The sequence below is a fragment of the Siniperca chuatsi genome, linkage group LG15, assembly GCF_020085105.1.
Source record: "Siniperca chuatsi isolate FFG_IHB_CAS linkage group LG15, ASM2008510v1, whole genome shotgun sequence".
NCBI lineage: Eukaryota > Metazoa > Chordata > Actinopteri > Centrarchiformes > Sinipercidae > Siniperca > Siniperca chuatsi.
Genome location: NC_058056.1, coordinates 17,992,908 through 18,011,326, shown reverse-complemented (window position 1 = coordinate 18,011,326; position 18,419 = coordinate 17,992,908). Strand labels below are relative to the sequence as shown.

General features: G+C 40.6%; 2 protein-coding genes across 2 annotated transcripts in view; both read left to right on the top strand.

Moving 5' to 3' along the window:
- spred1 (sprouty related EVH1 domain containing 1) overlaps positions 1–12,720 on the top strand; it is a 35,183-nt gene extending 22,463 nt beyond the window's left edge. The window contains exons 4-6 of the mRNA XM_044165594.1: positions 1,162–1,208; positions 7,104–7,259; positions 7,460–12,720. Coding sequence (XP_044021529.1) covers positions 1,162–1,208; positions 7,104–7,259; positions 7,460–8,158 — 902 coding nt within the window. The 3' untranslated portion in view covers positions 8,159–12,720. The remainder of the gene's footprint in view (positions 1–1,161; positions 1,209–7,103; positions 7,260–7,459) is intronic.
- A 1,223-nt stretch (positions 12,721–13,943) lies between these two features.
- On the top strand, positions 13,944–18,096 carry fam98b (family with sequence similarity 98 member B). Its single transcript, XM_044165595.1, has 8 exons — positions 13,944–14,153; positions 14,348–14,496; positions 14,588–14,716; positions 14,818–14,993; positions 15,851–15,931; positions 16,068–16,184; positions 16,405–16,572; positions 16,668–18,096. Exons 1-8 carry the CDS (start codon positions 14,116–14,118, stop codon positions 16,929–16,931), a joined length of 1,122 nt encoding a protein of 373 aa, XP_044021530.1. The 5' UTR covers positions 13,944–14,115; the 3' UTR covers positions 16,932–18,096.
- The last annotated feature ends 323 nt before the right edge of the window (positions 18,097–18,419 follow it).

The following is an 18,419-nucleotide window of genomic DNA, read 5'->3' as shown; positions in this document are numbered from 1 at the left end:
ATTGTAAGACCAAGAATGCAGGACTGAAACAAATTACAGCAACTCCTACGTTACACATAAAGCTAGGTAGGTATCGCATACCAGCACTACATTAACTTCAACATCAACATTACTTCAGATTCATTTTAAAAATCTGATACAATTCAATTTTATTTATATAGTGCCAATTCATAACAGAAGTTATCTCAGTATTTAAGTAGTACTTCTGGGTAGTTTTTTCATTAAGGACAATAATACTACAGTATTGGACAACAATATTAAACAATGGTGCTCTCAATGTAAAAAATGTCACCCTGCTTTATTAGTAGAGAAGGGTTTAAAACAACACTTTGTGTTAAAATATCAGTAACATTAGTGTCTTTCCTCGGATTACACCATCCAGAGTTTCATTCTCTGTGGTAATGAAAAGCTGTAACACGGTCGGCCTGATACCTGAAACATAAGCTCTGACTCCAGCATCAGCAGACGAGGTGTTTTGGATGCGGAAATGGCACATGGCGTTTTAGCCGAGGTCTGGGTTACATTATTCTAGACATGCATATTTCATTAACTTCTGTATGCCCCACTGAGACAAAGCAGCTTTCATTTCCCCATTAGGCTACAGTCAGACGAAAGCAGAAGTCTTGTCCTGTTCTGGCCTGACAAGAATCAGTGTTGTAAATCTGTTGGCTCAAACATGCTTTGTAGAGGAGAGGAGATGTCATCCATTGAGAGTGAAGTAGTTTTTATGAATACAATATAAATCACTCATATTAAAAATGTAGCTACAGTTAGAAAAAAGTACATGGATGAGTCTGATACACGATTTCACTGGTGTTAGATGAGGTTTTGCCCCCTAGGGGTAAAGTTCTCCTTCCTTGTATTTGTCAATCAAATTTAGCTAGCAGACAATAAAATAGTACTATGTGTATGTGCTATTACATACATACATGTTTTGTAATGTACAAAAACCTGATGCTACATGTCGATAATACCATTGGGAGGTTTTAATGCCATAGAGAATGATGATACATAGATTGTGTGCTGTTAGCACTTTATTGTTGTAAGCTTTTAGTCGGTTATTTGAACGTAACAATGCCTGTATTGGTTTCAGTTCATAAAATGATCAAGTCAGGCCTCTAATATTTTTTCCCGTTTTGGGTTTTTTCTTCTCTCTTCCAGGTTGTCGGTCGTTTGGGGAAGGGGATACTCCCGAGGATGGACTACCGGTGAGTGAGTTTTAGTATGATGGAAGTGTGTGTTAAGTATGTGTGCACGAGTACATGTTTATTTTTCTGACTTTGAGGAGGGAAATGCGCTACATTGTAAAACAAATTCACATGGATGATTATAATGTTAAAGTGCACCTACTGTAAGTTTTTACAAGGTTAGATTTATCACTAAACTCTCCCTCACGATTAAATAGGAGGCAGGTCATAGCTAGAACCTGAGCCATATGTTTGAGCCCTCATGTGTCCCACCCAGGCTCTGACACCTGCCTTTGTTTTTTAACAGTTGTTCTTGGAGATTTACAGGTGTTTAACTAGTGCCAGTGCCAGCCAGACCCTGAGGTGAGGCTGGGTGTTGGCCAGCGAATGTGCTAGCGCAGGCTTAGCTGTCTCTATCAATCTAACTTGTTAGCTGTCACTCTTGTTACAATTGATGCCGATATAATAACTATTGCCTCAGGAACTGGTTGTTTAAAGGCAGCTTGGTGAAAATGCTCTGTGATTTCAATGTTCTCCAAACTGAATCCGTTTCTTCTTGAGCTGGGCCTCTTTTTGTTGACAGGTTGAGAACTGTTAAGGTGCGTTATGTTAAGAATTGTATATATTTGTCCTATTCCTGGCACGAGGCACTCTATTGACTGTTGAGATGTGTAGTTAAGAATGATGTGTTCTCTTGAGCAGAGAAACGCAGCAGTTATATAGTTCAAGTTTACACACCCATGTTCATTTGTTTTAGATATCAGGCCTGTTACAGGAATGTCACCTGTTCTACTTCTGATTGCAAAGTAGGTGAAAAGACACATTCATTGGAGGAAGGGCAGTTCTTGCAATGCATACTTAGTAATCTCTATAAACAGATATCTGCATATGAATGCAGTAGGCAAGGGACAAGATTTTGGTATCTAAAGTATTCTGGTTTCCGTTTGTAGTCCGTTTGTAGTCGGAGTAGTATTGACCAATCACGTTTGAGCGGGCTTTAGTTGTATGCAGGTAAACAGTCTATGTGGAGAGCAAAAGAGGTGGAACACATTGGACGAAATGCTGTCTCAGAACCCATCGGCTATCGTCTGATGACGATTTAGCTTTTTATCAATCTCGGAACCCTAGAGATTAGCTTAATATTAGCTTCTTTTTTTAAAAATGTATCTGCATTCAAATCGTCGTCAGACGTTAGCTGATGGGTTCCGAATCCAAGATTGCTTATCAGACTGTAAACAATGACCGGCGCACGGAAGAGGAAGTCGTGGCCCGGATATCCGTTAGGCCTGTCCGTTATCCGGATATCCGCTGGCTACACCGGAAGCCCCGAAACATTGGCCTTTGCCCCAGAGGCTAAATGGTTGTTAGACGATAGTCGATGGATTCCGAAATTGCATATTTAGAAATGCAGAAACCATCTAATACATACAACAGTCCTGCAATAGGTGCTACCTTTGTGAAGTGCATTATTAATTACTGTTGACACTGTGTCAGACAGGTGTTGATTCAACTCTGGTCATTTGTTTTACACTGTAGTTTGTGGTGTATGCAAAGGTACAAGAATTGAGTCAACACACAAATAACTAAAATAGTAGCCTCAACAAGTATTTATTGCAGGGCCTTTATGACTGTTTATTGAAAATGTCCCACCAGTTCAATAAGCTGTCATTTATGATCTTCTTTTTGACATCACACTGTACCTTCTATGAGTTCGTTTTTAGCTGTGAGTTCACTGGACTTGTCAGCTGCTAGTCATCACCTTTGACCTGCCTAGTATCTTACATCCTGTATGTTGTTGACTAGAAGAGCAATGAAGGAGGGAGAGCTGCGTACCTGTGACGAAGTTCCTCTTTAAGGAATCAGCCTGAACATAGAGGAAATCCAATGGCACCACTGTTGCTAGGCAGCGGGGGGGTTGAAGGGGGTGTTCACAAGGTTCAGTGAGTGAGCCACCAAAGGTGTCACCATGGTGATTTGGCATCCGAATGTTGCGGTTGGAGACCTGGGCTACAGAGGCGGAGAAGTGAACCAGTGGCAAGTGCTGCAGCCAGAGAACTAGCAAATACCACCACACAACAAGGTGTGATATTAGCGGTGTTGCTTTATATACAGACTCGGGAGATATCTGGTGTATAGAAATAATTCTAGTTCAGGCCTTTAGTTTGTGTTATTGACGGGCCCCTTTAGAAGGAGATCTGTCCTGAGTAGCCTTGACCTTGTGGAGAAAGCAGACACCAGTGTCTCATCAGCATGGGAAGTCATCATCAAGCCATGTTTAGTTCCTTGATTAGATTCAGACATCTCTTAAGAAAAAAAAAAAAAGCTCTTGAATTCTTCTTAGAATTTAGTGGAATTCATGATAGCCTTGCATTGCTACAAGCGTTGGACTTCTTTTGTGTGAACAGGCTTGTCCATGCATGTGTGTGTGTCAATATACATGCGTTCAAGATGGTCTTCTCCACCCACATCCTGCCCACTGAGGCTCAGCACCCACTTGCCCTTCACAAGCTTTCCATTTTCTTCCTCTCACTCAGAAACAAACACACACACACACACACACACACACACACACACACACACACACTATATGCACATGCAACATATTTTACCCATATAAAAAAAAAACCTGGTTGCACAATACCCTACTCAGCTGTGATGACCCACTGCCAGGAATTATGCCATACCACCAGAGTCCTTCCGCTAGTACAAATTCTTTCGAATGCCACAGGAAAACATCCGCATCTAATTTAGCACTGGCAGGAAGTTTTCTCTTATCAGTTTAGTACAAAAAGGTTTTGTTGGCCAGTTGACTTTTAACAGCCTCACTCACAGACCAGAGACTTTCAGACCGGTTTGGTGTGTTACAATAGTGCTCCATAAAGCACCTTGGAGGCTGGAAGAAGAGTGGTTTAAAGGAATAGTTTGACATTTTTGGAAATGTGTTTATTAGCTTTATTGCCAAGAGTTAGGTGAGAAGATTGATACCACTCTCATAAAACATATGTTAACTATAAAGCTACAGCCTGCAGCCTGTTAGCTTAGCTTAGCATAAAGATTAGAAACGGGGGAAACAGCTAGCCTGGCTCTGTCCAAAGGTAACAAAATCTGCCTACCGGCACCTCTAAAGCTCGCTAATTAACACGTTATACCACATTGATTTAATTAGTACAAACACAGTAGCGTAAAAACGACACGTTGTGGTTTTTGGGGGGTTAGGTGTGGGAATATTTTTTGGCTGGGTGAAGCAACCACACCTTGTCGCTTTTACACTTTGGTTTTTGGACATATTAAACAAACCAGATATAACATATTAATTAGCTAGCTGTTTCCCCCTGTTTCCAGTCTTTATGCTAAGCTAAGCTAACTGGCTGCGGGCTGTAGCTTCATATTGAGCCCACAGACATGAGAGTGGCTTCGATCTTCTTATCTAACTCCCTGCAACAAAGCTAATAAAATGTCAAAGCATTTGTTTAAGGGACACATAGGGAGTAGCCTTGAACTTGGCTGTACTTCTTTGTTTTTAAGTTAACAAGACACAGAGATGAGTACTACTCGTGATTTGCCTCATTTAAGCCGAGTACTATTTCTAGAGTGTGAGAAACACATATAAACAGACATAAACCATTTAGTGTTTGTGATCAAACGTCCGAAAATGCACATCATCTTTTCTTCATTCTTTTTCTCTGTCTAATGCAGAGTTCCAGCATGTTCTGTAGGTTTGAGTATGTGGGCCGACCCCAGCCTTCCCTGTCCTGAACCCCTGTGCCTTTGAGGGCGGAAGTGCATGGAACCTTGATGTTTGTGAGGAGCCAGGTTGCCCCTGGCTCCCACCACCTCCATCCTTCGTCTCCCTTCCCCTCCTCTCCTCCCAAACCCAGCCACATCTCTAGGGTCAGCTCAGCTCCAGATTGGCCCCCACGCATGCCTTTGAATGGTGGGGCTTAGGCAAGCGCTTTAAAAGGAAGCTCAAGTCTGTTTCCCATTTCGCCCCCCACCCCTCGCTCCTTTCTTTCTCTCTCACATACACACACAGCTGTCATCTGGCTTTTTAAGTTCTGTGCTGCATTTCTCCAGCTGGAGCTGGTTTATGACATTCCCTCGGCAGACTCTTTGGCCTCTCGCTCTCTTTCTCCCTCTCTCTCTCTCTCTCTCTCTCACACACAACACACATGAATACAACAGAAAGTCATTTTTTCCTGTTCTGTTCTTTCTCTTCTCTCATTTTACTGTCTTCTATTCCTCACATTCCCCTGCAGATGCTCTGGATGTGCGTTAGACCACTTGGTATGTTTGGAGGCAAAGAAGGAGCAAAGTCACACACACACACACACCATGTGTTAGCAGACTGGGGGGGGGCAAGCAGAGGAGAGAGAGGGGGAAAAAAGAAGAGAAAGAGAGGGGAAAAAAAGAAGTCAAAGGAAGCATCTCTTAGCAACCACAGGACAGTAATTACTGTAGCAGCAGCTGGGAGCAAACCAGATTTCCGCTGTGCGTTAAAGCACTGGCGTGGGCTACTTTACACACGGCACTGACTAACCAGAGCCAGCAGCCTCCTCCACACGCAGAGCAGAGAGAGGGAGGGAGAGAGGGTGGGAGAAGAGAGGAGGACTAACCCTGCCTTGATGAGGTCGGGGTGTGTGTGGGAAAAGAGGGACAGCTAGCCAGTGTGTACAAGGCTTGAATATGGTTGGATCGAACTTGTACGTGTGAAGATACCTCGGCGTGTGTCCATGTTTCTGTATTTCTGAGTAGGACTTGAAGAGAGATATAACCTTGGAGACATTTATTTTGCAGTTTATTTGAATCATTTTCAGACAGTTTATCAGTTTTATTTTCACGTAATTTGCATATGTGATGTTTGGGTATACAGATGGTTGTGCTGAAATAATGAAATATCATCACACAGCTCTTGATGTAATAACTGACTATCCTCCCCCATCTCTCATCACCTCTGCACGCATGAATCATGAATAGCCATCACTTTTCTGATTTTGTTGCTGTGAGTACTTAAGTTTTAGACTATTTCTATTGGAACAATTTATTTTATTTCTGTCGGTGTGTAGAAATATATAAAATGTGTATTTTATATTTTAAAATGTGTTTGATGTAGACTGTGGCATTCACAAGATGTTATTTATAGACATCTCATTCTGATTGTTGTCAACGGTAAGCTTCCTTCTTGTAATTATGAGATTGTTCAGCGTGAGGTAGAAGGAATGCTCACACGGTTTCCATAGTTTCTCTCTTTTTCCCCCGCATGTTTCAAGTGCCTTTTTTTTTTTTTTTAGGCCTGTGTTTGTAGATTTTGCATCAGTTAAAATGTTTGTGGGAACACATGCAAGGCTGATGGGAACTCTGAGTTCTTAACAGAAGGGCCTTGAGTAATCACCACACAGCGCAGTCATTTGGCCAAGCGTGGGCACAGGATGCCCCCTGGTGGTTACAAGTGGAACACACACAGCCTACACAGCCTGAGTCAAAACAGTTGTGGTCATGAAAACTGAATTGATCGACCAGTAGTGCTTTTGACAGTATAATGGTAACATAGAATGTGAAAGATGTTAAGGGCTTCAATTAATACTTATTTTCATTGTTTAGCATTTTTTTTATTATATATATATATATATATATATATATATAAAATAAATAAAACACTGATGATTGCACATCACAACTTATGAGAGCCTGAAGTGATACCTTAAAATAGTTTATAAATGCATTGACTGCTCACATAAAATCCCTGTATTCATCTATGCTCATGATTTTTTTTTTGTCAGTTAAGTAACGAATTAATTGATGAATCATGTCAGCACACAGATGTCTTGTGTTTCTTTGATGTGCGTCCTTCTGAGGGAAAGCATAAGATGTATTTGAGTTTTCAACAAACTAACTTGAATTTTCTCTGTATTTCTCCAGGTGTGTGATGAGCCTCCCTCTATTTGTACCCCAATGAAAGAGCCCTTCTCTCCGCTGAATAATGTCGTCTCCACCGAGCCATTCAGGGGCTGCTACGTCCGCGCCCAGCCCTTCGACGAGTTCCCCTCCAGCAACCGCCGTTACCTGCCTCCACAGGTCTGCCTCTTCTCCACACAACCAATCACATCTCCAAAATTTTAATTAAAAGTTCCTAACAAATTATATCTTCAGTGCAAGATTGAAGCTTGCGAGTTAAAATTCTATGAATGAGGTATTTCTTATTTTTAGTTATTACTACAAAGTATTGTAATCTTGTTGAGTAATCCAACTAATTCTCAATTTCTGCTCTTTTGAAGGTCTCCTTTAAGTCGACTCGTCATGTCAGTTTTCACATGGACGAAGAGGAGATTGTTCGCATCAACCCACGCAAAGATGTGCTCATCCGCGGCTATGAGGACTATCGCCACCCTGTCATGTGGAAACAGGAGGCAGACCGCGATGACCTGGACTTCCCCACCGCCTTCCACAAACTGGACAGTAAGAAGTGCGAGTACCTCTTCCCCGATGGCCCGGGTGGGGACTCCCTCTCTGGCCCTGGTATGGGCATTGGAACAGGTATGGGGCTAGGTCTGGGCAAGGACACAGCCATCAAGACTCAGCCCTCGCCCCTGTTGAAGTCCAAGAAGGGCCGACGGCGGCGAGAGGACGGCGAGCGTTCACGCTGCATCTACTGTCGGGAGATGTTCAACCACGAAGACAACTGGCGGGGGCAGTGCCAAGACGCCCCCGACCCGATCAAGCAGTGCATCTACAAAGTCAGCTGCATGCTGTGCGCCGAGAGCATGCTGTACCACTGCATGTCCGACTCTGAGGGCGACTTCTCAGACCCCTGCTCATGTGACACATCTGACGAGCAGTTCTGCCTGCGCTGGCTGGCCCTGGTGGCGCTTTCCTTCATAGCGCCCTGCATGTGCTGCTACCTGCCTCTGCGCGCCTGCCACCACTGTGGCGAGGCCTGCCGCTGCTGCGGGGGCAAGCACAAGGCCGCGGGGTGACCTGACGACGGACTCTGGGACACCCTCACAGCTAGCTAACACAGGAAGTGGATAAAAGCGGAAAATTAAAAGCCGGCATCCTTTTTTCATTCCCTCTCAGACGGGGTGATATGTTGTTGATCCCCAGCTCTGAGGGCTTTTGGAGATTTCAGTTTGTGTTTGTCGCCGACAAGCAGCGGTGGAGGACAAACCATATGCTTTGTGGGGGCTCTGAGCATCAAGCTAAGTTCAGGAGCTTAATCTGAGGAGAAGAGGAGGAGGAGGCATCAAGATTAATAGACTTGGAGATGTTACTAAACACACCTGTACACACACGCACACACACCTCTCTCTCACATTCACACTCATGCATTGACAAAGCCAGGCCACAAATGTCTGAACTCTACTACAAGTAATGTGTAACTTTATGAAGGTAAATTGTCTTTTGTACAGAGAGCGACAACTTAATGACAAAAAAAGAAAACAAAGCTATTCTGCGTTCAGAAAAAATACTTGCTGTTTGAGTATGCTAAAAGGGATATGTTCTTGCTTTTTTGTGAATTTGCAGTTGGGTAACAGTGGCCTTTCCTTCATGGCTTAAGCATTTGCTGACAATGTAATTACTAGACAGAGAAAAGTGCACTAGAAATGGTACCCTCCCCCCCAAGAGTAAAGGTAACCCTTTCAAATTCTTGTGGTACATTAACCACCATGTTTAGAGTAATTTTAAAATTTGAGAGACTTTGCGGTCTCTCAAATGTTACGTTGTGGTGGATGTATGGCCAATTCCTTGTTTTCCTTTCCATCGAATGTTGAAAGAAATCAAAAAGTAACAGTTGTTTTTGAAGGTACAGCTTGGTATAGCTTTTGACATTCATTTAGAAGATGTTAAAATGATTACCTTGCTTTCCCGAGGTGATTTAGACCATTTGATTGCATTCCAAAATAAAGGGATTAATTCCATGATTAGAAGGGAAAAAATGGTAATGACTTTACCATGCTTCCCCAAAATAGTTTTTTCCACATCATGAAAATAGCATTAGAACCTCTTGAACCATTTAAATTGAAACCAATACATGACAATTTCATTTACTCCAGTAAATTTCAGTTTTAGTCCAGTTATTTACTGCTGTAGTGAAATTGTTTGGTGTTTTTGTTTCTTCATTGTTATTTTCCTGCTCATTTTATAATTATTTTTGAAACAAAGGCTGAAATGTTGCTCAACCAGCAAGTTTTGTTTTGGTGAGTAAAGGGGTTACAGCTCCTTGGCTAAATGATGAGGCACTTAAATTAGGCTGTTCTTTTACTGAGAACTCTGTACATACATTTGACTAATTTAACATCCTGTTTGGCATGGGGGAAAACCCTCCTGAAAGCACTGCTCTCCAAGCTTTGGTTGCAGCACCCTCTCCAAATTTCAATGTTTGTCCCATGAATTAGTTCTTTTGTTTTATTTGCCCCTCTTATCCTGTGTAAATGTAGTATTTCGTTGTTCCTCAAAAGTTAAAGTCCACTCCTTCCGTGTGTCTTCATTTAACAGGCCCTGAATGAATGAATGCATTGTTTCTGGAATGCTGAGTATCTTAGCTATTACAAAACTTACAGATCTTATGTATGTGTATGTGTGCATAGATCTTCATATGCACTGTTGATTTGATGTCCTGTAATGTCACCACTGACTATGTGATTAAGGCTTTGACTTTGACCTGTTTCCCGAAACATCTTTGACATTTTGAGAAATTCACTTATTTGCTTTCTTTTCGAGAATTTGTTTGCTAGTTTGGCTCTCTCTAAATGTAACAAATTTTGCCTTCTAGCACCTCAAAAGTTCACTAATTATCATGTTATATCTCATTTGTTTAATTCATATAAAAACCAAAGTGTAAAAATGGCAATTTTTGGTTTTACTTGGGGTTATGTGTGGGACTATTTCTTGGATGGGCACAGTGACTTCCTGGAGTCCTGTCATCACCATGAGGTTGCCATGCAAAAACTATAGTTACAGTGCATGGCCAAGAAATAGTCCCACACATAACCCCCAGTAAAACCACAGCGTGTTAAGTAGTGAGCTTTAGCGGTGCTGTTAGGTGGATTTTGTAACCTTTGGACAGAGCCAGGCTAGCCGTTTCCCCTTGTTTCCAGTCCTAATGCTAAGCTAAGCTAACCAGCTGCTGGCTCTACCTTCATATTTAATGGATAGAAACAAGAGTGGTATCAATCTTCTCATCTAACCCTCAACAAGAAAGCAAACAAGCGTAATGTCCCAAAATGTCAAACTACTCCTTCAAGATCCTTTGGGGAAATGGGGACTAGGCAGACTGTACGCCAGAGTCTAGCTATGTTTGAACCCCATTTCCCACCCAAAAGAGTAGATAATTTTTAAATTGAACATGTCTTGCTCCCAAAACCATTGTTGACTCAAACTAGTCTGAACAACAACACTTAGATTAAAACAAACTCCCAACAGTAATAACAGTTCAGTTTGGACGTCTGGCTGCAATAACTGAAATTATCCCTAACTAAGGCATTGTGCCGAGTGGCACTTTGGTCTCGACACGACTGGATTACTGAAGAAACATTTTCCTAATTCCACCCTGACCAACGCTCCCTTTACTTTCTATGCAAACTTTCTAATGTGGGAAACACATTGACCTCTCTGCAGACTGAGTCAGTGACGGGACAGGACACTTTAACGCTATTTAGGCAGACGACCAACCCCTGGTACCAAACTCCAAACACATGTAAATACTTGACACTATATTTAAGTTCAAGATAATAATCCCAGCTTTTTTTGTCTTTGAAATTTTAAAGATAGAGCTGTATTTATCGTTGCTGTCAGCATATACTGTAGCTTCAATTGACAGCATTATGTACATAGGTCACCTTTTAGTATTATTTCACATTGAAAAGTAGAGGGCTTTTGTGATGGAAATGACTATTGAGCTTCTAATAGAGTTTCTCTCTAGTTTTGTACGGTAGAAGGAAGGATAGTGCTAACATGGTACAGTAGTGGCAGTCCACTTGTTTCAAAAGTTTGATATATAAATATATATATATACATACATATAAAGCTGCTAGATACAATCACTAATTTTATTGTGTTGACAGAGAAAATCAGCTATGAACGACTGTTAAACCCTAATTCTCCAACAGCATATAACCATGATGGTGAGTTTTTAAATGTTTGATTGCTCTGTGTGATGAAGTGGACACTTGTGCATGTGTGTGGGTGCGCGAGTGTTGCTATATACGTGCGTTCTTGTGTGCCCATGAGTGTGTGTACTGTATGCGTGTTAGTTTCCAGCGCGCTGGGCACATGGGAGAAGTTTGCCCTCAGGGCTTTCTGCCAGAAAGCCTTTCTGCCAGAAAGCCTTACTACTTGGTTAGGTTTAGGCACCAACACTACTTGGTTAGGTTGAGGGGAAAAAAGAACAGCAGAAAGCCTTTCTGCCAGAAAGCCCTGAAGGCAAACTTCTCCCACGTGTGCATGCTGGCGGTGTGTGCGTGCGGGGTTGGTGTGTAACCAAATGTTTGGTTGGTTGTCATATTCTCCCATTGTAATTGGATTGCCCTGCATTTATTGCAAACTGAACCAAGGTTTGATGAACCTGATTAAAACTTGCTGGCTGAGAAGCAAAATGTAGGACGTGCATTTATACAAAGTGTAGAGAATGCTGAAATAACACTTCTCATTCTGCATTAACCAGCACAGTGCAACTTCCTGTCATGTACTGTATTATATATGCAACATGTGTCTGTCTGCTTTAATATATATTTTTTTTTGACCTGCATTATATAAGACTTCAGTTTTAACCACTTTGCTGCTAGTCTTTTATCCTCTTTCAATCTTGGAAATTGTGCATATCTTTGGGAATGCATACAAGTGTACATTCTTGACATTGTGTAGATTAAAAAAGAAAAAAACCTATATAAACCTGTTTCTCTTCAGTGTATTGTTTTAAAAAGGTTACTTTTCACAGCAGTTGAGTGGTTATGTTTCAATTCTCCGATGCTTTGGTGCACTGATGATACTCTATGTAAGCTTTTTTTCATCTTACAGCGCTTGATGTAACATTTGTGATTAGTTCTAAATAGTGGAAGACATTTGTGTTTTGAAACTTGCAGTATAAATGGTACTACTCTTAACTATTCTGTAAACACTGCCTGTTTTCTTTCTTTTTCTTTCAATCTCTCTTTGTGCATATTTCTTTCCTGTGCATCTTTTTTTTCCTTTAAGTTTCTTAGTGCCATCGGCTTTCACATCCTGACAACCTCAAAAAAGTGCCTCACGTCCATCCTAGTTTCCATTTTATAATTTAACATCTCTCGTTCTGGTTCTATTGGTTTCTACACGTCTAGGTATTTCTTATCATGGTTCGAGAATACCAAGTATATGATGTAAAATTTATAGTCCCAATAACATGTCATAGTTGTATTTTCTTTATACAGATGTAGCTTGTTACTTTTCATAAATATATAATGTAAATATGCATACATATGTTTGTAACTGTTTTTATGTTACATCATACACTTGTAATTTGACATATCAAATAACATTATCATAATAAAATGGTGAGTTTTAATCTTTTGTTTCATTGTATTTCTTTTCATCAATCCTTATCCATGTAAAAACAAGATTGGAAACTGGAGCTCGAAGGTGTGCAGACCCAAAACACGAACGAGTGTTGTATTGTGAAGACAAACAAAGTGCATGTGCTCAAGTCTACTGTGATTAGGAGAAGGTTTAAACAACCTTTTTTTGTAAATACTTGAAGTTCAGCCATCAGGACTGAAATCTCCAGTGAATCCTACTTCTGCATTTTTAAGACATACCAGTACTAATGTGTGTAAAATCTGGATGGCTAAATTTAACCATTTGTTGCTGTTACTCTTTTTTTTTATGTCATTGTAAATTACATATGTTTGAGTTTTGGACTGTTGGTAGGACAAAACAAGACATTTTAAGACATCACCTTGGGGTCAAGGAAATTGTGACAGGCATTTGATTAATCAAAAAAAAAGCGACATTGATTGATAATAAAAATAATCGTTAGTTGGAGCGCTACTCCAAAGGCTTCAAGGAGGTGACAAGACACTATTATACTTGTGATTATGTTTAAGAAGATAGTGATTTATATTAGCGTAAGTTACAACAGAGCAACTACTTAGCTTAACCAAAGGCCATTTGCATCCTATAACAACAACACTAGTCATTATCCTCAGATTTTTGACCCAGATACAGTATGTTATGTGAATGTTATTGGACCTTGAATGAAACAAGCATTTACAACAACTGAATTGTGAAGAAGTAACTAAGTTTACTCAAGTACTTGATTTTAATTTAGATGATTTTAGGCACTATTTTATGTATTTCCATTTTCTCTGACTTTATGCTTTTACTCCACTACATTTGACAGGGCAGTAATGCATTTTTTACTCCACTACATTTACCTGATAACTGTACTAGTTACTTTGAATATGTTTTACATTCAACATGAGATGGGATCACAAAATAAGGCTTATGTCAACTTTTCAGAAACTCTGAAAATTCGACAACAAAATGCATTTAAGACAAGGATTTTAGAGAATTTTCTCAACCAATAACTAAGTGTGTAATCCTTCAACTTTGAAAGCATGCAACTCACACATTTCTTCACGGTGATTACTTTGACTTGTGAAATTTAAACACATTTTATTGCTAAAATTTTGGTAAAATTCTGACTTTTAAATTGTAGTTTTCTGTTGTGTTATATCTACTTATTTACTTAGTACTGGTGCGGAACCATTGCAGCGGAACTACAGATAGCACGTCGCACGTTTCACTCCGTCTCACGTACGTAACCGGAACAAGCAGGGAGGCATGATAGCGCCGCAGAAATGAATGCGTGCACAAAACTGTATATGTTGATATTGTTGTACCCGTGACGTTGTCATGTTTTAAGTAGACAGACGCATGTAAAAAGCTCACGGATTCAGCAATGGAGTGTGACATTTTGGACTCGTTAGAGCAGCTTGGGTAAGCTAATTTACAGTTAGCATGGTGCGACAGGCTACTTGTTTAGCTTTGCACAGTTATATTGTCAGTGTGTGTGTTTATGAACAATATAGCAGCTGCAAAAGGTAGTGGTAAAGTAGCTAGTTGACACAAACCTCTCACAGCAGGGTGTTTTGATGCTAATTTCCTCTCTCAACGATGTTGACGGTCCTTAGCTATGACGGCCCTCTGCTGGAGGAGAAGGCGCTGCTCGGAGCCGCAGAGGGAGGCCTGTCCTCTCCTGAGTATGTGGACCTGTGCAGGTGGCTGGCATGCAGGTTAAAGCCGCTGTGTGATCTGGAGGAGAGCATTACTTCCGGACCAGGTGAGCCACATCCATTCGCACCTGATTCTGATGCTCAAAACTGTCTATTTTTCTCTCATTCAACCTGTTTTCTCTCTGTCCTCGTCTCTAGACGACATGGACAGCCTTCAGGTGGAGATGAGCGGTTTGCTGAAGGAGCTGCACTGTCCTTATAAAGTAGTCGTTTCAGGGATCCTCAAGGGCAATGTGCGAAGTACAAAAGATCATCTCAAATTTGTCTGTAAGTAATCAGTTGTGCTCCTTATTCTAATTATTGTCCTACAAGCTCTCTGTGTGGTCAGTAAGGAACTTAAGAATATGATTTTTGTGTCTCTTATGAAGTGTTTTTAAGCTCTGAGCTCCAAGCAGCTCAGATTGTGAGGAGCAGACGAGCCTCTGATAAACAACAAGAAGAGAGTCCGGTGTATCAGGAGCTCCTGGCAATCTGCGAAACACTGAACCTACCAGAACCCAGAGGACAGGACGCAGCAAGAGTTTTCTCTCAAGTCCAAGACAAGGTCGGACTATTTAATACCGTTTAAGTACATTTATATCAGGGCCACCAAAAGTAGTCTGTGAGAATCTTTGTTGTGACAATAGAGGATAAAAACAGTCTCACTAATAATCTTTTTGCTTTATGTTTCTCGAGGCCAATAAAAAGTGTGTGTTGTAGTTGTGCATGCTGTGAACACACTGGTTTGAACATTGTAGTATGGCAAAAATATTTAAAACCATGGCTAGCCCCCTTTGCATTGCCTTCCTGTTAAGTTTCATGTTGAAAACTTTACTACCAATGTTTAAGGCATTAAATGGCCTTGGTCCATAAATACCATTAACAAGCTGTTAACTGGCTATGTTCCTGTGTGTCCTGTCTGCAATGATCGCTACCTTCTATTGAAAAGGATTTGTTTTTGGGGCAGAAACTTTTACACTGCGTTGTTAAACTACAGGGACCTTCCTTTGATTCTTTTCTTTACTTAAACAAAATCGACAATTAAACGGCCAGTATTCTTGACTGGTAGGCATACATTGAATTGCACCTGTTCATGTGTTCCATTGCACTATTTTAGATATGACCGCTTCATTGTTTTGTGCTGTTGGCCCTGATTTTGACAGTAGTAATAAAATGTTTATCAAAAAAGTAATAGAATAAATGCAGATATCATTTGCATCTTAATTACAGTAGAATTCAGTGTAGTACGTACATTGCATGCTCATTGCATGTATTTGTAATAAGCATCCTTATTACATATGATTTTTGGCCTTTCGGGGGAAAAGTTTTGTCACCCCTTTATATTAATTGCAAGCATACTGTATGCATATTTTTCCGTCCTTTGGATTGTGCTAATGCATTAAACCCTGTGTGTTATTGTAGGTTGATGAAGTAATCAAAGATCTTCCAAATGGCTCCATTGGAAACCCAGCGCTTAAGAAATCTCTGTGCAGTGAACAATGGGTAAGATGAACATCTGAAATAAACCACATCATATGAACTACAGTATCTGTATATTAGTTGCTGGGTGTGATTTGTATCACAAAGTGTGTTTGAATTGAACTCTTTTGGGCCTTTTTTTTTTTTCAAATCTCTGCAGGAGACGTTGCAAAACATAAACATGGTTCTGTCTTCAGAGTATGAGTGTCGGCGCAGGATGCTGATCAAACGGCTGGACGTCACAGTTCAGTCATTTGGGTGGTCAGACAGAGCCAAGGCATGGTCATATAATAACTTATCAAACTGTTTTTTGTCCTCTTTCTCCATGACCGGGGAATCTAAACTGGTGAAAATTATGGGGAGATATAGCTGCTCATTGCAAAATCAAATATCGGATTCCAAACATTGAAAAATTGAAATTTCCATTTCAATCCAAATTTCTTTTTCCGTATTTTTATTAGAAGCTGATTTTATCATGTGTGCCTATGGTTTGTTAGGTAAAGGTGGACAGCATGGCGAGGGCCTACCAGCCTAAGAGACACTCTCTGAGGCCACAGTCCACAGTGGACATGGCCGAGCTGCTGGCTGCCAGAGAAGACATCTGCAACGTGGTGAAGACCAGCAGCGGCTCCAGCAGGGAGAACACGGCTTGTGCCGTCAACAAGGTATAGAAGAACTTTTCCTCTTTACCAACAAACGCCTTCAATCTCATGTTTTCCTCCGACACAAGCATTTCTCCCGTCTTCTCTCTTATCCACAGATCCTGATGGGGAGAGTCCCGGACAGAGGAGGACGTCCCTCAGAGATACAAGCCCCACCTCCTGAGATGCCACCCTGGCAAAAAAGACAAGATGGTGGAAACTGGGGAGGCCGTGGAAGAGGAAGAGGGGGAGGAGGTGGTGGTGGAGGAGGAGGTTGGAGAGGTGGTGGTGGAGGTGGATGGAACCAAGGAGGACATGGTGGACATGGAAGCTATGGAGGACATGGTGGGCATGGAGGAAAGCGAGGACGATACCAGTATTAATTTCTATGGATGTTCTCTTGTGTTGGTATTTTTTAAAGTGATCCAGATGTGGCGTTTCACAGTAACTCAATTCTGTTTTCTGTTAATGAGGGAGAAAAAACTGTTTTATCTGATGGCAATGAAAAATCTTCCTCATGTAGATGATTTATAATGTTCTTATTTCTACTTTTGTTAGTGTTTCATTTTGCTTTTTAAAATATTTTCATCAGTGTGCTTCAGTGCACCAGGATTACTCTAACATCATTAAAAGTACTTTTTTGTGTGAAAACCAATGACAAACAAATGATTTAACATGTGCACTAGGACATGAAACTGCAACTGTGTCCCAAATCCATTCTACGTAGTAATTCTAAGGTTTTGAGTACGTATTGTGTTTACACTGCAAAAGTGACTAAATTAAATATACTTACAGTACAAGTACAGGAATGGGTACTAAAAACCCTCGATTTTTAAGTGTTGTTGATGGACCATATTCTCCCACAATGCAATGCACAATGGAAATGGAGGAGCTGGAAAACATTAAAACTAATAGTGGATGGTAGCCAAACATTTCCAGGAAAACATCTCAGAAATTACTATTAAAATTTCACAGTTGAAGTATGTAGAATTAACTTACACTAACTGCAAAAAAAAACAGGATACTATAAAGATTAATATATACTGTATGCAATTAGTTTGTAGTATGGAACTGAGACACTGCTTGCATTCTGGACAAGGTTCTTGAACACTGAAAAGAAGGGCAAAGACACTAAATAAGTTTTCCTCAGCATAAAATACGAGTTCTTTACCCCAAACATTTTCCCTTTTAAGCTTATGTAATTTAACTGTTCTATGATGTCCGCAAAACTTAAAGGCGAATGTGGACAAGAGGTGTCAGCATGCACCCTGATGATTGAAACTACTGCTACCTGTTCGAGAACAAGCTGAGGACACTGTAAGAAGATCGGACTAAAACACAGCGGTTCCACTGTGTGATCCTCAAGCGTGTCCTCTGCCTCCCTCTCAAGGACAAGAGACTCACTCCTTTTAAATCCATATTTTGCTTTACATTTTGGACTGGAACACATCAGTTCTCGCTTCCTTTCCTTGAACATTCTGTACCGGCTATCATGACTGTGATCCCTTTTCACCTCTGAATTTATTTAATAAAAATCTCTTCCCATAATGTAAACTCTTATATTGATGTGATTAACAGATACAGAAATAGTGCAACCAGAGATGGTGAGCCACTGGCTAATTCCTACCACAAGGTGGCATGATAGACTGATGTAATAGAATAGAAATACATTAGGTTATTTAGAACTGAATAGAGAATAAGAACATTTATTTCCAAATATTTATTCTTGGCTGAAAAGATTTTCTACCCCCCCTGCCCCCCCATGACATACCATTTTTTGTTCAATAGATACAGTTTATACAATAACCAATATTCATAAAAGAATTTTACATTGTGTACATTATGAACAACACACCTATACATGGACAAAA

Excerpts from the sequence above, each read along its gene's own strand:
- fam98b (XM_044165595.1), top strand. The coding sequence starts at position 14,116 with ATGGAGTGTGACATTTTGGACTCGTTAGAGCAGCTTGG. Across the intron at positions 14,717-14,817 it reads AGATCATCTCAAATTTGTCT|TGTTTTTAAGCTCTGAGCTC; the intron begins GTAAGTAATCAG and ends TCTCTTATGAAG. Across the intron at positions 16,185-16,404 it reads GGTGGTCAGACAGAGCCAAG|GTAAAGGTGGACAGCATGGC; the intron begins GCATGGTCATAT and ends ATGGTTTGTTAG.